The following is a 25,728-nucleotide window of genomic DNA, read 5'->3' as shown; positions in this document are numbered from 1 at the left end:
AAAAATGAAGTGAAAACTATGGCAACTACATCTTATTAGATAAGAAATCTTGATTGTTTTTCCTTTGGTTTATAATTTACAGTTGAAAAAAAGGTAATACGTTGCAGTATCGCAGTAATATTGTACCATGGCTAAGCTGTTTTAATGATATTGTTTCGTTGGGCTTCTGGTGATTCCCAAACCTACTAAATTTCATTTTAAAGTTCACATGAAACAGAAGTTAGAGCGTCTTTAGCTTCTATACTGTGACATATTTCCCAGTGAAATGTATGTGTTAATGGTGTGCAGTTACAACAGGGATTTAAATACAACCCTTTGCATTTGATTGGACCATTAAAAAGTGGGCGGGCTTTGAATTTAGCCTGTTATGGCACTACAATGCGAGTCCTCTGCTAGGTGTCTGTAGATCAGCAGGAGGGTGAAGGCGAGATCTCTGACTCTTTGTTTTGGAAATGAATACAAACGTTTTGGCCACTGATATCCAGACACACATCTCTCCCTGTGTGTATCCCATCGTTCAAGGTGAAGTGTAGTTTTGTATAACTGCCATGTTGTTTGATGAAATGAACTTTTGTAAATGCTTCTGAGTGCAGGATGAGTCATCAAACGTTTGGGAGAGAAAACACAGAGTTTGAAGTAAAATTACTTTGATACTGATTTATTTGGCATATAGAAATGAGTTAAATGATCAATGAGCACAGGGGACACAGGATTTAGACTGGATAAATGTATTTTTTTCATTTCATGGGTACTTTAATTTCATTTTGCTTTTTAGTGTCATTTGGGTGTCATTTTTCCCCAAATGTTCAATATTTTTGTTATTTGATATTTTTCTCCCATTTCTTTTGGCTCTGAGTCTTATTAATTTAGGAAAACATTTATTTGCAATTTTATGAATGGTCCCACAACAACATACAACATACCTATCTTTAGACCCTAAGTTCTTTTAGGGACCCCCCCCCCCCTAAAAAAAACAGACTAAAACTTATAATACATCAGAAACTTACAAAATCTTAAAGTGAAACTTTATTTGCCTATTTAATACATCTAAAAATGAATTTTGGGAGAAGAATTCATTTGGTTTCTTACAGCGAGTTATATGAGCAAACTGATACCCTTTCTGGTGTCTGTACACTTAAAATAAGCTGGAGCCAGCAGCCGAAGCTTATTTTAGCTTAGCAGAAAGAACACAAACTCCGTAAAACAGTGATTATGTTTACACTTCTGTTTTTGTACAGATTAAACAATATCAAACATATTAATTTACAGAACTTTACAGATGGTTGTAGTGTGACTTTGTTACCTTACGACAGAATTGGGCTAGCTGTTTCTCCTTGTTTCCAGTCTTTATGCAAAGCTGAGACAACCAGTTGCTGGCTCTGATTTTGATGTTTATTATAAAGACATAAGAATCAATTGTTTGACATTAGTGTGGGATGAAAATTATTATGTTTATTTACCAGAATATCAAACTATTCCCTTAACTGTCATACTAGATAGGGACCACTTGATTTCATATTACCAGGAAAACACTAACAGACTGAGAAGAAATATGAGTTCAGATTATTTTCACGACTTTTTTTATCTGAAAGACTTTTCTCTGAGAGCTGGAAGTGCTGTCTCATGCCACAATTAGCATTTAGTAAAAATAGCAAAGATCTAAGCCCAAGGTTTCTTCTTTTTCCTACACTGCACAAAAAAAACTTTGCAAAAGCCTCATGTAAATTTTATGACGTTAGTTTTAGGAGTAGGCAGTTTTGTTTCAGTTTCACTTTTAGCAAGGTCTCATTTTTGTTATTATTTCACCTTCAGGCAGCGTCTCTTAACATAATCACAGACATCATTGTGAAGGTGTTTTCCCATAGATGAACGTGAGTCAGAATCTATTAAAATGCAGGTGTAGCAGGATGGGAAGCTGAAGCTTTAACGTGTGTGGTTGTTTATTTGGTGGTGGTTTGTGGAGGGGGAGGTGCTTTAGAAGTGAGCAGATGAGCTGTGAACACTGAACACATGCACAGACAGCAGGACCTCCGATCTGCATGTGATGAAATGTAATCAACGATAAAAGCCGTCCGTTGTGTTTGATATCTGTCACAACAAGTGACAACAAGTATCACCTCTCGGATGGTATCACAGGGAATGTGTCCTGCCATTTTGCTTTACTCATTGTGATACTTGTCACCTTAGACGAGTTTGGCAGGGGCTGACACTCACAATAGCTGCCGGTGAAAATAATATCCCCCTGGTGAGCTTTATGGACTCGGCCCTTCTTTAAGCCAGGTTCAGATGACAGCGTTTTTTGATGGAGAACTGCTCAAACCAGTTTGTAAAGTGGTCTACATTTCACTGGCAGGTCACAGAAGCTGTGAAGTAGCTGCAGCGTAAAAGGTGCCGATACTGAGCGCCTCAGGCAGGTGAGGTCAACAAGTAGGCTCTGTTACCTGAGCCCGCACTGATCAGGTTCTCCCAGAGTGAGCTTCTGTTGTGATGAACGGCTCAGGACGTGAATCTCATTCCCTCAGAGTGACATCTAATTTTAGGCCTCTTTCTATCACAGCTCTGACAGTCGAGATGCACAATTAAGGCTGAGATTTCACTAAAAGGCACAGAGTGTTTTGGGTTTAGCACAAACAAAATTCAGACTCTTTTTTTGTAGTGATATCCCTAATTTTCACTCTGACTGAGCTGATGTGTAAGTTATGGTTCAACTTGAGATGTCAAGTCTATAGCCATCAGTGGGTTCTGTGAGGCTGTACCTGAATAACAAAACTTTGATCTAATCTAATGTCAGCATGCTATAAAGCTGCCAATAAAGATGCTAAAATGCTGGTGTCTAGCAGGCAGAACGTAACCATGATCACCATCTTAGCTGAGAATGTAAGAATTTGCTAAATGGCACCAAACACAAAATATAGCTGAGGCTGATGGGGATGTTATTCATTTTTTTAGGACTTTGGTCATAAAGCAAAGTGTTGACCAAATTAAAATTGTGACCTGATGATGGAAACAGAAGAAATATTAAAGGATCACCAAAGTTATTAAGTGTCAGTTTTCCTGTTTATATTCTCTGCAAATTTCTCCTTATAGCAAACCGATACTCTCCCAAGAGGGCAATGTATCAAAAACGTACATCTACAGCATGGTTCTCCCGTCTGCTTGGTTTAAAAATATCGGATGCGCATAAACAAGCAAAAACGAGCCGCATGGGACCTCCATGAAGGGGCGTCCTGATTGTGTAATGTCACTTGGGCTGTGCAGACACTTGATATCCTCACAGATGTATCAAGCACAAATCAAGCTCAACAATGCCATTTAATTCAAACTCTGGTAAATAAAAATGTTACATTTCATGGTGGTCTATCCATTTTAAAAAACATATTTTAAAATAACAAATTTTAACCCTATTAGTCAAGTTTCCATCCAAAAGTAGCAGGAATTTTAACCAAATTTCCATATAATTGGCAACCAAGAACACAAATTAATTGTGTGTTTCCATCCATTATTGTCATGCAAATATCAGGAGTGGGGCCAATCAAGATAAACAGCTGGTGGCACTAATTATCCAGTCTGTTGTGATTAAACCATCGGAAAATAAGAGAGCACAGCAAGATGAAGCAATCAAAAGAGAACCAGTCAATCCTCAAACAATGGGAAACTATTGTGATGGTAATATTTATGTTTATATTTATGTTTTATGCATTAACATTAAGAATTTTATGATCTCATCAGACCAAGAAAGCAGAGTAGTTGCTTAAATCCAGAAACCATTTAAGGCAGGTGCTGGACCAATAAAAGATGGCAGTAAAACACAAAGAAAGGTCCCCACACCGGAGCTCCCTTAAGTGCAATTTGTGAGCACATCCAAGTAAGGTTTGGAGCTGAAACTCCTCCTCACTTACCACAGACTGGCTTCTTCAGCATTAACTTGAAAGGTTGTGTGTGAATGTGCCAATAAATTGCACATACAGGAGCTACAGTTGTAGACTGTCTTCATGTTTTAGTCCTCATCAGTCCACACAGATCTGACGGAGTCACCTGCTTCCTGTATGTCATGGTTTGTTCTCCAGGTCTGATTTCATCGTTTTGAGTTGCATTTGGATTTTATTGATCCATTCCACGTTAGCCAAGTAAAAGAACTTTTTTTGTGGCATTTTGACTGTTTTTTTTTTTTAAATTTCCAGCATTGTTTTCATCCTTAAACTGAAAAGGTGCATAAAAACAGGTGGGTTGGAACACACTTATTGTGGCTCGAGATGAAAGTTTCATTGTCCGCCAACTATAAATCCAAACATAGAAATCCAGAGATATTTGTCAAGAATCTTCCACTAAAAAACAAAAATACTAGAGAACAAGTCAGGGCATCACCAAAGTCAGAGGAATTCATCCTCTGGGGAACATGAATTTCTATGCAAAATTTAATATAATTCAATTTCATTTATAAAGCCCATTATTACAAATCACAGTTTGCCTCAGAGGACATTACAGCACACAACACTCCCTCTGTCCTTGGACCTTCACGGTGGATACAGAAAAACTGCCCCAAAAAACCCTTTAATGGGGAAAAAATGTGAGAGGCCTCAGAAAGAGCAACTGAGGAGTTATCCCTCTTATAGGTGGGATAGACGTGCAGTAAATGTTATGTTTACAGAGCAATACAGTTACAGTTATTAAAATGCCAAAATATAATAATACACAGAGAAGCGAGAGGGGGAGAGATGTACAACAACAACAACAACAACGATAAAAACAATAATGAGAATAACAAGGGTAATAGAAATATAAATATTAATTTAATTTTATCTATATATTCTTTGAACAGTTGTTGAGATATTTCAGTCTGGTCCAAGTGGTGAATCAACCTCCTGACACTGTAATCCCTGAAGATTAAAACACTTTTTTTAAGCATTAGTTAAGGTTATGTTAGGTTACGTCAACCATTACAGATTTATGTATCACTACTTCACACTTTTAGGTTGTAAAATCAATAAGGAGCTTTTTTATTTCCTCACAGCTGCACACGTCCTATGAATGGCAGCATGTTAGCATAGCGTGACACGGCCGCCTACATAAGGGCAGGCTGGTTGTTATTTTTACTGATGGGTGCCCTAATGCGACGCGCAGTGATGCCAGTTGAGTCAGTATTTAGCTCCGGCTGATTACTCTCATAGTTCAGAGGGCTCAGGGGGGCAATGCGGAGACGCCTTTTAAATCGATCCATCAAAGACTGAGAGCCTAGTGAGCTTTTATAGACTCTGGATAATAACTCTAGTTGGCGTTCTGTTTTTTTTACGGGATATATAGACGCTGTCCGACTGCTCTGTCTCTGCTGTTACTGTCAGCTGGAGCTTTCCTCTGAGGTCATGATTATTGTTTCCTCAGTAAGCAGGTCAGCGGTGCCGTGCCCTCTGGCTCCACTGGCTCCTCTGCAGCTCGAGAATACTGTACAAACAGCATCATGGACAGCATACCCCCAAACCCTGAAGTCTGAAAGAGGAGGGGGTGGGCTGCTGCTCATGTTGTCTGAGGGCATGTATTGATATTTGGATGTATGGGTGACATACTTCCTCCAAGATAAAGCAGCTTTGGAGGAGAGTGCAGCCCAGTTTTGGCTCAGATAAAGAAGGAAGTCTCATTAAGTTTGTGAAAAAAGTAATTAGTCCTTTTGAGGGAAACGAAGCTGCATGTTAATGGAGTAAATGACCAGAAAACACTGACGCCAGTGCGCCACACATGCCTCTCAGTTGGCAGATGTGCGCTGGAGACTCGTTGTTGTGTCCCCTGTGGGATGGATAATGAATAAATCCGGCAGTTAGTGCTGTTTTCTTTGTTATAACACACTTTCACACATCCCAGTGACCCATTTCCATGTCAGATTTACGACTACAGACCCCAGCTGACAGGTAAAGTGTGATATTTTTAAACCATGTGCTCCACCACATACGTCCATACTTTGATCCCAGATTGAGAGAGAGTGAGCTCTCTGCCCCCGCCCCCCCGAGTCCGAACCATATGTGCAGATATATTGAAATGTGCATAAATATGCGAGGATCATGCAATGCAGCAGCCCTGGCCAATCTGGTTTCACCATCAAGATGCAAACAGAAATGTGAAACTGAGTCTGTGGTTACAGCACTGGCAGCTGTCTGTGTGAGAAATTTTGAAGCTGTCGTTTCTCCAAACTGTCTTCCCGTGTGCTTCTTCTTTACTTGCGGTAATGTGTTCCCCCACAGTGCAGCTTTGACATTGCCCTAGTTTTCTGTCTCTGTGTTGTAGTGTGTCATTTAATGTGGCTCTGTGATATCTATTCATGGCACGCAGATTCTGTGTTCCTTCGCTGCTGCAAATAGGACTGTTTTCCGTCCGACTCGGCCTTGTGTTCATGATTAACCTCATTATCTGTTCAGTGATCTTTGACAAACCTCTGCATTGTTACATCTTCAGCTCATCTTCAGGAGAGTAAGTTGAACGTCACACTGCATTACTGTAGCGCTCCAGAGTGAGAGGGAAGCAAAGTGAATGTGAGGGGATAGTATGGATATTTTTAAATGGGTCAAACAAGACCACTGCCCTCTTTCTTTTCTCTCTTCTTTTGTCTGTTAGCGTGGAGCAGCTCAGGCTGAATGCTTTTCTAAAGTCCTCGTCAGCACTCCTGTCATGTATCTGTATGTTTGGAGGCTGGTGTCACACTGTGTTTTTCTTCATTTCAATAAATCCCGGCAAAAGACTAAAACCAATAATGTGTTCCTCCTCTTAAAACCTTACAGCCCTGTCTGTGGCACTAAGTCCCAATTTGAGCTTTGATTGGGCCCAAAACATCAGGCTCGATCTTATATGTACACATTTAGTTTCTGTCCAAGCCTGATCTAAGCCTGAACCACGGCAGCAGTTTCAGGCCCAAGCGACCTTAAAAATCTGAATTTTCATTGTAAAAATTATACATATTTTTTATATTCAAACATTCATCACATGCTAAAGTCGACCAAAGTCTTTTTCAGTGCAGTAACAGACATTTGAGACACAATCTCCAGAACTTGACCAAACTTAATCCCAGAGTGAACGCGGCGTGTCAGGGTTGGCCCAATCAGGTTCAGGCAGAGAGTCAAAACCCTAGCCCCAATCTCCTTCGTTCCTATGAAAGGCATCATGAAGCAGATCACAAATAAGTCGTTTCTCTTTTGAAGAGCTCCATTTCCTAAAACAGCTGGGCACTGTCATTTTAGTAAAGGTTATCCAAACAGAAGTAAACAGCGTTTCTGTTGGGGACTATTTTCTGCCATGGATTTATACCCATTTAGTTCTCCAGTGAGTATTTACAGCAGCAGTGTGGGATTGAGTTAAAATAGATCACAGTGCCCTGGTTCATCGTAATGAATGAACCTGTCATCCAGTGCAACAGTGTGCAACATGTGTTTTTTGTAGTTTTTTGACAACAATTGAGGTCTAAGCCAAAGAGGAATAAGCTATACAGGCTTTGACTATGTAGACAATAATTCGTAAGATTAAAGGTATAATATGCAGGATATTTTCTAAAAACAATGTATACATAATCCCTCTTGATCATCACTTATGACACACTTAAAGTGTGAGGCGGTGTACTTATCTGCAGAAACTGGCGTCTGCCCGTGTTTTCTGATTTTCTCCTTATTTTGCGGTGTTCAGGATGAGCCTGGACACAGCACACAGGTGAGGTCAAGACTTTATAAAAAGAGAGCAATCACTGTAAGCAGCAGGCCGAAAGCAGAAGGCTGGTTTTCACTTTCACTTTTGGTGACACTGATTACAAACAGTAAACAACAATTCCTGGATAGTAAATCTGTCTTTTCATTGAATATGTTGACAGTATAAAAATATAAATAATAGCCCGAAATCATCAGCCTGAATCTTTAATTAACAGGGTGAATATGTGTAGAATAAATACATGAAGTAAGCAGTGATGTGAATGGGTAGTGACAAATGTAATTAAATAAAAAATGCTGTCCATTTTTTCAGATTTGCTACCAAAGAGTCCAACGGTCTGTTACTCTACAACGGTCGTTTCAATGAGAAACATGACTTCATCGCCATGGAGATCATCAATGAGCAGATACAGCTCACCTTCTCTGCAGGTAGGACGGTTATTGGTTTATTTGTTTTTTATCATTTTGATTTACTGCAGATATTTCTTCTACTGTCATACCGTTTTTGTACTGAGTGTGTTTCAGTCATTCACTGCTATCATTGTTTTCCAGGTGAGACCAAAACTACAGTTTCACCGTACATCCTCGGAGGAGTCAGCGACGGCCAGTGGCACGTGGTGGAGGTCCACTACTACAACAAGGTATGATCCACAGTGAATTAATAGAGGTCACTAATCCTTAAACACCATGTGTTTGCAAAGCCTGATGTATAATTAGGTTTAGACTTAAACTGCAAGAGTTATTATTTGTTGTACTTTTCTTCACAATGCAGATGAATAACAAGCACAGGTGTTTTGGACAGTATCTTAGTGTGGAGCTTACACACAGAAAATGGCATTATCCAAAACATTTGCTTGCTTGTTAGACTTCTGCTTTCTAAGTAAGTAAATATATAACAAATAAGTTGTTGTTTCTATTTTGACATTAGCAATTTTTAAGATTTACAAAAATTATTTGACATTTTGGGAAGTAAACATATTTGCTCTCTCCTAGAGGGTTAGATGATAAATTTCATATCATTCATCTCTGTGGTAAATAATTTATATTATATTAGATTAACTTGGCTCTGCTTGAAGATAACAAAATCCGCCTACCAGCACCAGTAATATTCAATAATTAACATATTTTTTCTGTGAAGGTCCAGTGTGTAGGATTTAGGGGACTATATATGAGAAATTGAATATAAAATAATAAGTGTGTTATTTTTTAATGTGTGTTCACCTGAAAATAAGAATTGTTGTGTTTTCGTTACATGTTGCTAAAGTAGCCCAGAATGGACAAACCAAACACTGGCTCTAGATTATGCCATTTGCATTTTCACATTGCTCACTGTAGTTAACAGCCTCCTCACAACTAGCTGCACAGTGTAGTCTGATTTCTACACTTCTGATTTGTAACATGAATCTGCTTTATTCACTGTTTTTACCAGTTTAAACCTCCTGGGCTGTTTGTTTCGGATTGTGGGAGATGCTTAAGGGTAATTTAGCTCCTGGTAAAAAAAAAATAAAAATACTGTGAATCCTCACCTTGAGTTCACGTTTGGCGCTCGGGAGAAGTTTGTTGGTCACAATCTGCAATCCTCACTGTAGATGCCACTAAATCCTACACATTGCTCCTTTAACTTTGCAAATTGATGTGTAAATATGACTGACTGTGTTTTTACAGGGGTTATATGCTCATTTTGCTGTCCTTGGAGAGAGCAAGGCTACCTGTTTCCCCCTGTTTCCAGTCTTTATGTTAAGCTAAGATAACCTGATTGCAGGTTTTAGCTTTATATTTGGCATAAAGTCATGAGGGTGGTATCAATCTTATCTGACCTCGCCTGAATGCCAGTAAGTATAATTCCCAAAATGTCAAACTACTCCTTCAAGCAAGAATGGCCACGATAAAACCTCACGATGCTCTGATTAGGGTTTTTAATTTCCTTCTTTTAATTGTGACACCATAGCTGACATACCTTTGGTTAAATCTGTCTGCTGCTGCGCTCCTCATCAGGTGTGGCAGTGAAATACCAGACATAGTTACTGAAAACATTCAGAGTGAAATGAGGTCACAGGTTTCATCCGCTGCAGACGACAGACAGTTTAAAGTTTGAACGCTAATAAGTGACACGCTTTCTCGATAAAAAGCTTCGTCTTTAGGACAGCCGTAGAGGACTAACTGTAGTGTACATTTGTTGCGGAGCCTCTTTAGTTCTGCTGCTCTGTCAGACTGAAGAATCGCTGCTGACAGGCTGATGATCTGGAAGAGAGCCAACGTGCCAACTAGACACTGACGGAGACAGACAAGGGAGGGGAGGGGAGGGGAGGAGGGTGGGTTAATGAATGAATGAAAGCTGGAGAGTGGGAAGCCAATGTTTTTCCAGACATGCTCAGATTGGGTTAAATATGTTTTGACTAATACATTTCTGTGTAAGAACACCACAACAACTCTATCAGAGCAGGAATGTATGGAGCTGTTGTCTCTGCTCGCTCAGTAACTTTCCCACCCAGGACCAACACACAGGATGTCACATTTTAGTCTATTGAGGAAGTCACTTTGCATCATAAAGATGTTGCCAGGCAACACCCCCGCTGCTCACATTTTCTATTCAGTGACTATGATAACACGACCGTGTCAGATTTTAGCCAGAAGAAGTGATGAAGGGGGAAATCTTGTCGACTTTTGGATGAAAAGTTGTCGTTTCTTTGCCAAGGAGACATTATAGTCTCATTAATCACTGTGGAGTCTCTGGGTCTTTTGTGGTTTAACTGACCTGGTAGTTTTACATCTGTAAGTGTGCTGCATGTTTGAAGAGGACATGATTCTGTTCATGTCACGTCTGTATGTACAGTACAAGTGCAACATGCAGACATTTGACATCAGAGCATTAGTTTGATAGAAAAGCTTCACATTTCTCTGAGAGGAGGTACTGGATCTGCGTCTGAAACGTTCTCTTTTTATCTAACTGGATTCCAGCTGATTTTGTGACATATAAATTAATGTATAAAGTCAATGGTCATTAATTGATGAGCCATTAAGCAGTGATAAATCACATGAACTCATAGTGACTGGGTCATTTCTCAAAGGGATACTTTGCTAACTGTCAACCAGCTTTGTATCATAACAATGTGGTAGTTTGTGTAAATGAACTGTGAAAAACTTTCCCCCATCTCACCATCGCCTAGATCTCCCTGCTCATTTGTTAGTAAAAAATGTGCTGTCTGTTGGGCCGCTGTTCAGAATTGTAATCAGAATTAAAAGCTTTATTAATATCCAATTGGGAAATTTATTTGCAACCAGAATAAAGTTTGACCTCCAGATAGCACTTCTGTGTTTTTGTACGCTTCTGCCGCCACAGACACAAAGAGTGAGGAATTGGATCAAAGGAGAGAGTGATCACAAACTCAGGCTAAACCAGTCAGCATAAACAATCAAACTAAAACTAGAAGATAGAAAGTAGATTTATTAGTCAAATTACATTTGTCCTTGGTCCTGCTACAACTTTGGAGTTGAAGGATAAGTTCATTAAAATCACATAATCATAGAAAACAAAAAACAACAAATCATAGGCACCGCGGATCAAATGAATACTGAGATTCTGTCACTGTATTGCCTATTTCTCGCTTAAAATCAGGGTTTACACTAGATTTTTTTTTTTTTTACGGCCAATATGGCGGTTAATATTACAGAATTCCAGGCAAACAGAAAAGCTACCAGACATATGTTTTATATAGCCATGTAACAGCCTACATTTGAACATCAAATTAAAAATAATGTAAATGAAGACGAGGTCTATTGAATACTGTAAATCACCAGACTGGTATCCACACTCTGGCTCGCCAGGGTGAATAAAGTACATCTCCAGTCTGATCTGTGAGAAGATCTACGTATAGTGTGTTGAACGTCTTCCTAGAGAATGTGATCCATGATGCTGGCATATGCCTGCTAACATAAACCCTGCTCAAATTGTCTACAGAAACATATTTTAGTGCTCTGTTTGGCTGTAAAGGGAGAATTTGTGAACCAGAAGTTGGTGGCAGACTGAAAACAAGGCTGAAAAAACAGATTAACCAGCAAAACTAAGCAGCGCTGATTTAATGTGAACAAATATTATTACTATATTGTCTCTGTGTTGCAAATTTTACTCCATAAATGTTTTCAGAAACATATTTTAGCTTGATGTTTAACTGGAAGGAAGTGCATTGTAGTAGTTGGATTTTTTCTACCTCTTCAGCTAAAGAAAATGCAAAAGTGATTTTCTTCTGTTTTCTATGGTCACGTAGCACCAGTTTCAAAAGTATTTCTGCAAACACAGTCCAGGTTTGTGAGAAGACCATCTTTCCAGAGGTGAAATACTTCTTTATGCATTAACTAATGACATAAACTCACAGAAACTGGGTCATTTTTTAATAGCGAGCAACAGGAATTCATGAATTGTACATCATATCATATTAAGTATGTTTTCTATCTGTATCAAAATGTAACCTTATCAGATGTGTAGTCATTATACTGCATACATGCCTTTCTTTTAGTACTGATTATACCACAAGTGTCCCAGGTCCAGCCCCCCAGCTCTCGCTAAAGTAATCCTCCCCGTCCTCGTCTCATGTTCCACATCCCGTGAGTCGCTGAGGTAGAAACATGGCTCCTCCCTCTGGAGGTATCCCGTGTGGCCCACTCTGACCCGTCCCTGTCCGCAGGGGGTGGGGCAGGGTGAGGCGGGGAGGGGGCATTTTAGATTGAAATGTGGCTTTCAGGATGGTGGGGGACTGTGGAGAATGGCAATGACCGCTGCCTTTGTGTTGGGCTCTGCTTCCTTTGGGACCATGGGCAGTGAATGATGCGGCCCCGGGGAAGGTGCCCCTCTCTCTGTTCTCCAGCGAGGACAGAAAAGCAGAGCAGGAGAGGAGCGAAAGGAGGGCAAAGAAAAGCTGAGAGAAGTATTGACTCGGGCTTTGAACGGGGACGCTGCGCTTCAGGGCCGACCCCTCTTGTTGCTATGGTTTTTCCAGTCAATCTTAAGATCCCATATTTGTGCTGCTTGCTGCCATGCTCCTCCAGCACAACCCCTGTCACCCTCTGTGACAGGGAACTCATATTCCCATAATCCCCTGTAGCGGCGAGTGAGAGCGGTGTTTAATGTGGTCTTGAGCAAATATGTGCGCTCCAATCAGGGCTGACAGGACGGGGTTTTGTGTGGCAGAAAGACGTCCTCACAGACAGTCATTATTGGAGAGTCAACAGCCGTGACTGATGACAGCAGAGGTCAATGAAAGGAGCGTCCAATCTGGAGCGCTGCCTGTTCCAGAGCTTTCACAGCGAAGGGAAAACCGTGGAAAAGAGCATGTCGGATGATTTCACCTTTGGCAATTCACTCCGTATGTTTGCTTTTTTCATCATCAACAAATTTGTAACAAATTGGAGCATCAAGTGAAAAGTTAAAGGCACCTTCAGTGTCTGTTTCCGTCTACTTAACATTGCGGTGATGAACAGTGACTCTCACAGTCAGGAAAATAAGTGTTGGGACTTCCTGTGGGAACATTGCTCGACAACAAAGCCGGTTGAAGGAAAACTTGTTAAATGTTTCTAATATCTTTGTACAGCTCTGGACAGCCAATTGAGCGTGACTCAACAGCTTTCAAGCGAGTCCATCAATCTTGTACATAGTTTATAAAACAAGGATGGAGGGTTTTATCATTCTGCTTGACTTCATAGTTCAGTCACACAACCACAGACTGAGAAGTGAGCTGGCTAGCGTACATTTTAATGGCCACCAAATAAATGATATTAATAAAACTTTAAGCATCTTGATGGTTGTCAGCCTGTGTTTTCTCAGGATGAACTCTGAGAGGCGTTGTAAGATGCCTCCGTCTTCTGTTTCAAATGCAATATGCATTTTCATCACTGATTTTTGCTGAGCCACAAATCATAGGACACATTATTTTATTGTATTTTATTTGTCTCAACAGCTATTATATGGATTGCCATAAAACTTTGTCCAAATATTCATGGTCCTCAGAAGATGAATACTGCTGACTCTGTTGATCACCTCTCTTTGCATCTTTCTTCACCAGCAAGTCAAAGTTTTCACTTATCTGATGAAGTATCTCAAGAGCTTTTTTGATAGATTGGCATAAAATTTGCTGCAAACATTCATGATTCTCAAATGCTGCATACTTCTGACTTTAGTGATTTCTGGTTTTTCGTGCTACTACGAGGTTCACAATTTTGATTTGTCTGATAGATCTCAACAACTATTGGATGGATTTCCATAACATATTGTACAGACATTCAGTTTCCCTCAGGACAAATTGTAATAACTGTGTTAATCCTTTAACGTGGAAACAGAAAACTTCCCCGTCCCCACCTTGCATTTTCAAGTGGTATTATTGTGGCGTCTGTGTTGCAAAGACGAAACTATAGCAGCTACCACAGTTGCTTAAGTATTTCCACCATCCAGTATTTCTGCTGCTGCTGATAGTAACTGCAAAGAACTTGCATTGATCCATAGCCGTGGATACTGATGGCTACAGGGGAGAACAAAAACGTTATCTTCTTCTTGTTTTGGTTGGCAATGGTTGACATGCTTCTTTTGTGCTGTGAAGTGTTCCTTCATATTACCAGGACATCGTCGTCGGTGGCAGACAGAATTGCTGAATGTGAGGCTTATTCTGAAGCCATTACATTCTTCCATCAACATTACTTCATTATGATATGTAAAAGCAAAACACTTAGTTCCACTTTAAGTTTTCTTTTTCGGTGAATGACCAAACCCAAAGCTATCAGGAACAGAACAAGGCTTCGAAGACAAAATTTCACATTGTACCCAAACCACATTATCAGAGTCTGTTATGTGATGCCATTGACTTACATTGTGAAAGACACGTCTGTAAATCAACACATGCATTTATTTGCGAAACATAACCCCTTGCTTGCTCAGTGGACCCCACAGTGCAAAATATCCAGGTAATTTCATCCAACAGAAGTCAAGTTTTTTTGGATTTTATGCACCACTGACCATCTTTTATAGGAATGAATGGGGTCTGTATGCTTTGATGGTTCTTTGTTACTGTATTAGTTTTATATATTACACGTTTTTTGTGCCCTTGTAGACAGTAAAGTTTTATTCTATCTTTATGTACTACTACTGCCACATAGCTGGTCTTGTTTTTTTAAATTTTTTTAGGGTTCACTTATAGCATAAATTAACATGCTTTTAGTCGTTCCTTTTAGTAACTCTTTTTTGTATTTTATATTGCTTGTTTTTGTTTATTGCTACCTGTCTTGGCCAGGACACTGAAAAAAGGGAATTTTAATCTCAAGGTTTTTCTGGTTAAAAAAAAGGTTGAATAATTAAAAATATAATTCAAAAAAGCTACGTCACACATACTGAATTTCAGAGTGGATATGACCACAGCATAATGAGCTGACGTTTGTGTTTCTCCAGAAATGAAAATGTTAGTCATGTGAGATGTGGTGATGACAGACAGCCAGGTGGTTTTGGGTTATAATTGGTCTCATCTCGTTCACATCACCAACACCCATCACACTGTGATCACATGATGCAAAGTGAGTTCAGGAATGTAACCGACTGCAGCCTCTCAGTAACAGAGTCATATTATTAAAGACTCGCTGAGATTTAATCTAATCTACTCAATGAAACAGTCATGTGAGAGATATTTAATTGCAGCTGTGCCTTGGGCTGAAATTGTATTTGTCATTACTGTATTGCTTGATGAAGTCTGTTTAGTCTTAATAAATGCCGTCTGATAGAGCTGCTAAAGATGTTTCACCAGCCGACAGAGTCTACAGTATATCTCTGGCTGGTTGTTGTTTTTAATGAGCTTTTAAATTAAGAGATCAGACAGCAAAGAAGAGCTATCAGTGAAATTATAATTCCTGCAGACAGCAGCGGGGATCTATTTTAGTTTAACCTCATTTAAACTACGTAGCTAGACAATAAAAAAATAGACACTTTCTGTGCGTTTTCAAAGCATCAGCAATAACTCTTCATGTCATCTCTGCACATGAGACGAGCTAATTCCTGGTAAATCCTGTCTGACCAGCTGACAGCTCAGCAGCTTGTCCTCGCCTGCAGGCAGCCCGGTCGGCCGTGTGTGCGGTTGAGCGGTCACTGCTCCGCTCTCAGCTCACGACACCAGCTTGAACCTACACTTAGGGTTAACATGAGCTCTACGTGACCTCAGAGAAACGGCCCGTTTTCAAAAGAGGTCGCGACCTTTTATTGATAGGATCATCATTCTCTCCCCCGCAGACCCCTCCTCCTTTTGTTGCTCCCCCCATTGATTTCTCAGACAATGAAAAAGATCTTTTGTTGACAGGGATGACGTCCTGCAGAGAGCCAGCTCATCTCCTGTGTGTGTGTGTGTGTGTGTGTGTGTGTGTGTGTGTGTGTGTGTGTGTGCGTGTGTGTGTGTGGTTGTGTGTGTGTATGTGTGTGTGTGTGTGTGTGTGTGTGTGTGTGTGTGTGTGTGTGTGTGTGTGCATGTATGCGTGCGTGTGCATGTGTGTGCATGTGCGTGGCTTGCCAGACGCTGCCTTTTAGCTCTAGCTGTTATGATATGAATTATTGAAATACTCTACAACAGTGATCTGAAACTGAACTGGGATTGAACTGAGTGTGATGCAAGAAGACTGGTTATTTGGTTGTTGTTTCCTAGTTTCAGAGCTCCAGTTTTTAATCAGGCTCATAAAGCTTAACACTGGCTGAGGTTCCCCAGAAGTTTCTGCATCGCTTTGTGGATTAATCCTGAATTAAACACTGCAGAAGAATGAGATCTTTTCATAACAACCTGTTTCTTTATGCTATTTATAAATGCTGGGTGACCAAAATACCTCAGCGTCTCAAAAATAGCAGCACGGCAGTCGTTCTTTTCATTCAGTATTTTATTATCTTTACGCAGACGAACCTTCAGTGACTTCTTGAATGTTTTTGACTCTATAGGACAATAATAACCTTTCTCTTTTGTCCATGTAAATCAAGCTATTTTGAATACTGATGAAAACTGCTAAAATAAAAACATGGTGTTACTCTGTGATGAATTCTTTCGATAGCACAAAAAGCATAACTGCTTTATTAAATCCTCAGTTGGATGGAAAGAAAAATACTCATGCCAGTCTTACACCAAGCAACCTTTGTAAGTGATTTCACTGTCACAGGCAAATTTAAAATGTCAGAGTAAGTTCGAGAGAGTTTTATCTCAGTTAGCGAGTGCTCGATCGTTTGGTGTCAGGTGGTCATAAAAGTCAGTCTGAGCTGTCCTGAGTCAGTCTTTTCTCATCCTGACATTTCTACAAAATCAAACGTGAAATATTATTATCAGTTTTTAGTCTTGGCTCATGCAAACCATGAAGTTCACTGATGCGAATATTGAAACAAAAGCTGTTCTCTCGGGTAGTAACAGTAAACATGGAGGGGCAAGAACATGACCGAGTCTTCGTTCTCCTGCACGGAGGAAAAGGAGAAAAAACTGGTTTAGTTGTTGAGGGAGTCCGTGTTTAATTTGGGACGTATCTGATCCACCTACCAGACATTATTTTGGTGAGAAATCAAAATTTTTCAAACACTTTGGCTCTCATTCTCTCAATCTTCACTGACCAAAATAGCCCAGCTAACCAATGGAAGCTGTTAGAGAGTTCAGTGGACAAAATCCAAAATGTAAAGTTTGTACTAAAATTCAGTTTATTTTTATGGATTATATTCATGCCAAATTGACAAGACTATTGTTGACATATGACAGCTTTTATCTTGAGTTTCTAGAGTTTTTGCAGACATGTTAGGAATTGTTGAAACGTCTTTTCTTAATGGGAGTTTGGCGTAACATTTTCCAACAGGAGCAGGATGGGAAATGATTTAAAAATGAATCTAGTTGTAGTCTTTTAGTAATGACCCAACAAAATCTTATAATGTGTGACTGAAAACTCAGATGTCTTTTCAAAGTCTTTGGTGTATGTATGCATCAGAAAGCTCTCCAGATCCTCAATTGTACAAAAGGACTTCAGTGTGCAGGCGAGGCAACACGGCACCGAGCATTCTTAATCTTCACTGTTTTGACTGAAACCTTCACAGAAACATAAAGACATAAGTTATCTTGATATTCATGAGATTGTGTCTCGCTCCACAGCCCATCTTAAACCCGGCTGGCCTCCCGCAGGGCCCCTCGGACCAGAAGGTCGTTGTGGTGACGGTGGACAACTGCGACGCCTCTGTGGCCCTGCGGTTCGGTCACATGATCGGAAATTACACCTGCTCTGCTCAGGGCAGCCAGTCAGGATCCAAAAAGTGAGTCCACTGGAATTACATCAGCAGAATTATGGGAGATAAATCAAATTTATATAATAATAACAAACCTTTTGATCTCTGCCTCACATCTTCCCTCATTACGTCTGTATTGACTCCAGTAATTTATATTGATTAGTTTCTTTGCAGTTGGCTCATTAACAGAGAGAGTAAACTTGTTTTGAAGTTCCACTTCTCCGGGGTGTTAGCTAAGCTTTGCTTTTTTTCCCCTTTATTGGGATGTTTTCTGTTTTCATCTCCAGAGGGAAAAACAACACTGCTAAACTCTGTGATAAATTTTTAATGCGTTTCCCCCCCATTAATGTTGATGGTGTAAAGTTAGAGCAAAAAACTCAGAGTGTATGAATGTTCACGGGTTCTGTGTTTTCAGATCACTGGACCTGACTGGCCCCCTGCTCCTCGGAGGGGTCCCCAAACTCCCTGAGGACTTTCCTGTCCGCAACCGGCAGTTTGTGGGTTGCATGAAGAACCTGCGAATCGACAACCAGCACATAGACATGGCCAGCTTCATCGCTAACAACGGCACTCTGCCAGGTACGTTTTGACCTGCTATTTGGCATCTAGACATTATTCTCAACTTCATCTCTTTTGGAGCCAAACAGTGTTTAATTGTCGGACCAGCCAAGTGAGAGAGAGACTGGCAGAGGAAAGAGAATAATGATCATAATGAGCACAGCAGAGAAGCAGAGTCAGTGGGAAATGATCATTGTACCTGCTATGAATAGTTTATTACCCTCTGACTCTTTGCTGCTTTGATGAAATAATGAGGTGCGACAGATCAAACGAGTGAATCAGCCTCTTATTCTCTCCCCCTCCCAGGATGCTCCGCCAAAAGACACTTCTGCAACAACAACCCGTGTCTGAACGGAGCGACCTGCGTTAACCTGTGGGGCTCCTTCAGCTGTGATTGCCCGCTCGGTTTTGGAGGACGAAACTGCGAAAGAGGTGAGTCAAGCAGAAAAGTGCTTGAGCTGACCCTGACATGTATTTGTCTGCAGTTTTGACCCGAGACTGTCCTCCGTCGATGTGATTCGAGACTCAGCTTGAGTATGACACTGTCATCCATCAGGTCTAAGAAAGCAGAATGCAAACATGTGCCTGGGAACACAATATTTTTGCTGAGTAGTGCTGCACAGGATAAGTGTGCATGCATGACTATGTATACATACAGGAAAACTGCTCAGACGTACTCACGGGTGCGTGTGTGCTTCCATCAGCTGTTGGTCCAAAGAATGTGCAACCCCTCGCCTCAGACAGTTTCTCACTGGACTGCATGTGCCAAAAGTCACGTGCTCTTGTCAAATTATTACGTTACTTCCCCTTATTGTTCTCACCATAGAAACAGAGCACATTTAAGTCCCGCCTCTTCTGGGGGGGAAACAATCCATTGCTCTTCAGTGACTTTGTATTAAGTGAAGGTGCCTCTTTTACATTAACGTCTGCAAGCAAACAGCAAAAAAATGTCTAAAAAGCGCTGTGTAATAGGACATACTACCAAAAGCGTAAAGTATCCAGAACTGTGTTTTAATAAGGTGCCAAACCAAAAAAACACAAAGCTTTTAAGAGGACAAAAGTGGATGCAGAAGTGAGGAATCAGCAGAGAGAATGGGGGGAAAGTAGACTGTAGGAGCCTGACATTTAGTGTACCGTGAGCAGCCAGAGATTTGCTTATCTGACCAAACAAACTGTAGAGTTTGAAGCTAACTATTATTTTTCCCTCTCTGGGAGACATAAGGTGCTAAAATAATCCTTTGTCATGCTGGTATCTACTGTTTTTAGCTCGCTACAGGCATTTTGTTAGCATTTCAGCCCTTGTTTACATAGTGTGGTGAAAATATGTTTTCCTCCGTGGTGGGTTTGGCTTCCAGGATGTTATGCATTGCGCTCTGTCTCTATAGCTGCTATAAAACCCCAACCCGATGGCTATATTGTTTTTTTGTTAGGATCCCCACTAGCTGTGCCCTAAAGCACAGCTAATCTTCCTGTGGTCCACAATTACAAACATACATTAATGCAGAAATAGCTGCATTTGTATTTAAAAATAACAGGTGTAGTTTCGTTTTTGGGAGCACCTGACGTGATTTAATGCACAGTCATAAAAAGCCTGTTCATTACACTGAAGGAGTTTTAATGCCTGATTTATGACAGAATCAGTTTCATATGAGAATCAAGCTGCTTGAGGTTGAATTTTCTCTGGTTTAGACGATGTTGAAGCGTTTAAGACTAATTACTTTTTGACTTTTGAAGACATATGGTACGTCACTGATGTTTCTGTGCCGGTGCTCTCCGGTGTCTGTCTTTGTTCCACCTGATCCGCTGCAGCTGTTATCTGTGCTGATTTATGGTTTACAGTAATTTGAGAAGAGACAGGAAGAAGAGCGAGCCCTGAAAAAGACAAAACAACACACCACTTGTTTTTAGCTTGAAGCAGAATGAGTAAAAAAAGAGATTTATTTCAGTGAGCATTTTTTACATGCCGATCAGTCGTAAAAGGAAATAGAGATGGATATTTGAATAAGAGCAGGCGTGCTGCAGAGTGCAGAAGTAAAACCTGGGTGTGTGTTGGAATGGGACATAATGCAGTTTGATCACGTTACTGATCTCCAAAGGCAATTTAATGAGCTTTGATAACGTGAATATATTATGATCACCAGCAGTCCTGAGCAATCATCAGCACCATTAGAGGTGCCTTGTTAAAATGCAGTTGTTTATGTGTGTGTGTGTGTGTGTGTGTGTGTGTGTGTGTGTGTGTGTGTGTGTGTGTGTGTGCATGCGTGCGTGTATACATGTTGTAGAGCTAAAACAGTAATTGATTCATAGATCAACAGAACATTTACAAGCAGCTGTTTTGATAATCAAAAGCAAAGAGAAAAGCTCCTACACACAGTCTCACTTATTGCAGTGATTTAAAAAAAAAAAAAAAAAAATTTCCTTCAGATTTCCAGCAGACATGTTGTCTTCAACATTGCACTTCCTCCTTCACACCTGTCATACTTTCAGGTGCTGTTTGAATCTGCCAATTCTAGCTTTGGGAAATTGTAATAAGATTTTTAATTATTTTTTTTACATTAGTTTGACAATATAAGCAATGAAAATAATTGTCAGTTTCAGCCCTAATATTGTGTTTTACATATGCATGTATTTATTTCTATTCATATTCTACTTAAACTGATTGTAATGCACAAATTGGATGAAATGGCAAAATTACATTATAAACATACACCTGGAATTTTATCTTGAGCCATTTTCTTTTCTTGCTAATTTTAGGACAGCAGTTTATATTTCAGAATATATATCACCAAAAAAAACCAAAAAAACAACCACACAAAAAAAGTTTTAATTTTCCTTGCTGTTTAGTTTTTGTTTTTGTTTGTTTTTTTTCCCCAAAATTTAAGAATTTGTATATTTTGCAAGACATTAATAATACACATAAGAGCAATGAAAAATATTATGGGGGAGACTTGACAAAAATAAAATAGCAGTCATTGAGCTTTGCTTGAGTAAAAAAACATAAAAGGGTCATTAACCTCCACAAAGTCTGGCTGTAAGGGTCTGAAAATTTCACCCACTTAATCCGGATTCAATGAACACTGAACATTTTCGGTAACATAAATATAATATCCTATATCTTATGTGTAAAATATATTTCAGTTCTTTTCTATGACAACAAACATTACATTTTAATAAAATGGTCAGTCTTTGAAATCAATACAGTCTGTTATTATATGAGACAAAACTGACTGGTTGATTTATAGTGATCTGTTCTTCTTGCCAAATGTATACAGGACGTGCACCTAACCTTACACAGTACAATTAATTAGGCAGGTTCATGGATTCACTTCCATTTTTTTTCTTTTTTTTTTGTGCAGTTCCTCTCTTTGCATCTCACTCTTCTCACCTGCCAACACTGACAGCCAGAGTGCATCAGGTTTATTTGCCATCACTAATCAATCATTTCGATCAGGGGCTTTTCTCTGCCGCTGTGTGCAGAGACAGCTCAGCGAGAGGGAGAGCGTTTCACATGGGGCAGAGTCCTTTCCTGTCACCTTGTTTTCACATTTGAAAGAGCCGGAAAGCCTTTCAGAGTCGATGAATGAGTGCACAAACACCACAACTTAAATCTGATTCACAAACTACACAAATAAAACGGCATTTAAAATGATTTGTAATTAAAATTCAACTGCTACACTAAAAGATTTACAGTAGTCATGCGGGGTTTTAAGAGATTCGCACCAGACACGTTTGATAATCTGCTTTGAATAATAATTCATGTCTGACATGTTTTTTTAACAAAAAAGTTTAATTCCCTCGTTTAAAAACTCTTATAATAACATCTACTCCTTCAGCCTCACTGAAAAATCCAGAATCTATGAATATGACAATATTTTATGTTTCAACTGTAAAACTGCTGGAGAGTTCATGCGTAGTGTACGAGCACTGAAGTTTGCATGTCTCACTTGTATAAGTTGCAGACTGGATCGGCCTCCCAAAACTCCACAAACATCTGGCTTTTTTATTTAATGGGAACAGTAACAGTCAACATTCACACCCTGGACACATTTATTTATCAGCTCTGGCTCTGATCGGCTTCGATCGGCAGTGATGGAAACACAACACTTGCTGGACACACTAACTTCGGCCCCCTACAGTCGCAATGCGATGACGCGCTGCCACAAAATACCATCTGTCACCATCCAAGCAGCGCTCGAACATTGTTCAAAATGTAATCAGTGTCGTGTTTGAGAAAGACTGAATCAGTAGCAGGTATAAAAAAAATTAACCAGTGTTACATTTTCACTGTCCTGCATGCTGCTTTCTGCCCGTAACTACCCTATTTTAGTGTGTCCCTGACGTTGATCATGACAAAATAACAAAAAAAGCCCAACAAAAAACAAAAAGTCATACTTATCTGCTCCAGAGCCATGTACACGACAGTGAAAAAGGAGTCTGTTGTCTGTTTTGAAGGTTTTCCAGCATTTAAATGCATATGCACACACACGCTAGTTTTGGTGGAAAAAGAGTGTTAGATTTAAAGGGAAAACTATTTTTTTCAGTCTGGACCCTGTTTATTTGTTTATTATAAGTGTCTGTCTTTTCTTCCTTTTACTGATCTCTTTTTTATCTTCCTGCAACAAGTACATTGGTGCAACTTCAGAACGAGACCTCTCTTTAAGCGAGACTCGGGTAGACACAATAATAAACAGACTGAATTAGCAACAAGTAAAGAAAAGCATTTTATTTTGTTGCCAAACACTAATGATAAAATCTGAGCCTGTCAGTGGCAAAAACAAGCTCTCCCAGTGGACGTAAATTGATGGTGTGCTGTTGACCAAAAGATTACATTGCAGTTTGCCAACTTCAGCGCTCTTGTTCAATATTGGACCAATTTCAAAAACTGTTGTCTCCATTAGTCACTTAGACACAAAAGTATGGGAAAATAGGGTTGAAAAATACTTAAGTTTTCCTTTAAGAGGAGCACAGAGAAACTCCCCCTCTGTGCACTGTCTCACTCTTCACTCTGCATGTTCATCATTCTGCACCATGAAGCTGAAACAGCACATCTAACAAACAGGAAGGAAAAAGACATTTTAGATCGGAGGAAGACTTAAATAATTTGTTATTTTAAATCTTCACCTCAGTGTCCTTGTTTCTTTTTCCCCTGAATTACCAGACCAGGTGTTGATTTGAGCTTTCTTTGACTACCTGACTGGACTTCAGACAGCCACAAAAAGCTGTCAGATTACTAAAGTGAAATGTCTGAGTGAGAGTGTTTTAGCTGTGACGACTTGGACGTGATCAGAGAACATTCTGGACTTGCTGTTTGACAGTAATGACTCACTGCCGACTGTGAAAACACTCTCCTCATTTATTTCATCTCTCCCTCCAACTTCTCCTCTCCTAACATTTTATCTGCTTTTTCACCATCTTTTTCACTCTAGTTATGGCCAGCCCGCAGCGTTTCCTGGGTAACAGTCTGTTGCAGTGGAACAACATGGCGTCGGTGGCGGCCTCCGTGCCCTGGCACGTAGAGCTCATGTTCCGCACACGTCAGGCCAGCGCCACTCTGCTGCACATCTCCTCCGGCCAGCAGCACAACCTCACACTGCAGGTAACATATAGTTACACCTTTTCTCACTACACGTGGACACACACGAACACACCTCCTGGTGATGTGCTGGTCTCCTTCATACATTATTTCTCTCCACAGACAGTTTGACCAAAATGCTGCAATGCACAGCAATGTCAGTTTATCCTCGAGGAGAAACTTTAACTGGAAGAAAAGAAACATTTTGAAGGATTCCTAGGTTGTTTCTTCTTAATGCTCACTTAATCGTTCATATCAGAAATGTTGACGCCTTACAAGCCAGCTCGCAGACTAAGATCCTCGGGTGGGGCCCTTCTAAAATCTAAAGGTGACTGTGCCTTCGCCATCAGGGCCCCTCGGCTTTGGAACGACCTGCCTGAGGAGATATGGCTCCACAGAATCAGTGACTTCTTTTAAATCAATTAATTTTTATGGACTTGCTTTTGTGTGATGTCTCTTTTTAATTTATCTTTTAATTTATCTTTTACATTTTTCTTTGAACTTATTTATTCTGTCTTGATCCTTCCTATTATTATTATTATTAGTATTATTATTATTATTATTATTATTATTATTATTATTATTATTACTACTATTATTACTACTATTATTACTACTATTATTACTATTATTATTACTATTATTATTATTATTATTAATATTTTCTGGTTACTGCCTTCTCCTAACACATTTCTGCTTATAATCTCTTGTTTAATTCTACCTTAATTCTTGTTTAGCCTTTGTGCGACATTATTGCTTTGCTTTTATTGTTATTGTCTCTAGGCTTTCTTGCCCCTGTTTTGCTTTGTTTGTCAAAGCACTTCATAAACAGTGTTTTTAAAGGTGGTTTAGAAACAAAGTCATTATTATTATTATTATTATTATTATTATTATTATTATTATTATTATTATTATTATTATTATTATTATTATTATTATATCTGATCAGCATTGACCTTAATTCTAAACTGAACATGTTTTTGTGAGTGTAAGTCTGCATGATGGCAGTCCTCACCTGAAGTTTTGTTCCAAACATTTTATGATTGAGGCTCCACCTGTTGGCCATCTGAGTCGCAGCATGTCACTGAGTATCAGAGGACCAAAAATGATCAGACGCTCATTGTAGCATCTGTGTTTGGCCACTTTTTGAGCACATCTAGACTGACGCCTCTTTGATGTTACATAACTGTCCGATAATCTATTTCCAGCCTTGCACACCTGTGATGTGCAGCAATTCAAAGTTTGAGTTTTGACTCTGGAGTGTGCAAAAAAAAAAGACAGTCAGAGCTTTCTGTCTCTGTTCATCATGTGCTGATTGTTGGTGGTCTATTTTCTTATCTGTTATTGAACATCGATTCAATCTCCCTCCTGCTGTGTCCTCCCTGTCCCTGCCTTTGTAGCTGCGCGGGGGCAGCGTGTTGATGGGGCTGCACAGAGGGGAAGATTCGACTCTTTCCCGCGTGGAGGAGGTGCTGGTGAACGATGGAGACTGGCATCATTTGCAGCTGGATATTAGCAGTCTGGGGGGAGCAGGGAGCCACCACAAAGCAGTGTTGTCTTTAGATCAGGGGCTCTACCTGGTGAGTTGTTGTATCCTGGATGCTGTAAATCACTGAGCTAAATTCTTGTAGTTTTGCAGCTGTAAAGTCTGTGTCATGCACCTT

The 25,728-nt window shown here is 39.8% G+C and overlaps 1 protein-coding gene across 4 annotated transcripts in view; it reads left to right on the top strand.

The window, feature by feature from the left end:
• The window catches only part of celsr2 (cadherin, EGF LAG seven-pass G-type receptor 2), a 94,264-nt gene that overhangs the window by 48,004 nt on the left and 20,532 nt on the right, over positions 1–25,728 (top strand). For all 4 annotated transcript variants that reach the window (XM_088087985.1, XM_042510454.2, XM_088087979.1 and 1 more), the window contains exons 4-10: positions 7,990–8,105; positions 8,229–8,317; positions 17,804–17,961; positions 18,350–18,513; positions 18,799–18,924; positions 23,919–24,088; positions 25,465–25,644. In XM_088087985.1, the coding sequence (XP_087944111.1) occupies positions 7,990–8,105; positions 8,229–8,317; positions 17,804–17,961; positions 18,350–18,513; positions 18,799–18,924; positions 23,919–24,088; positions 25,465–25,644 (1,003 nt within the window). The remainder of the gene's footprint in view (positions 1–7,989; positions 8,106–8,228; positions 8,318–17,803; positions 17,962–18,349; positions 18,514–18,798; positions 18,925–23,918; positions 24,089–25,464; positions 25,645–25,728) is intronic.

This window comes from Plectropomus leopardus, chromosome 2 (assembly GCF_026936395.1).
Source record: "Plectropomus leopardus strain MGB_pleo_1.0 chromosome 2, ASM2693639v1, whole genome shotgun sequence".
Classification (NCBI taxonomy): domain Eukaryota; kingdom Metazoa; phylum Chordata; class Actinopteri; order Perciformes; family Serranidae; genus Plectropomus; species Plectropomus leopardus.
The sequence above is the reverse complement of the archived record's forward strand: the minus strand, read 5'-3'. Positions and strand labels throughout refer to the sequence as shown.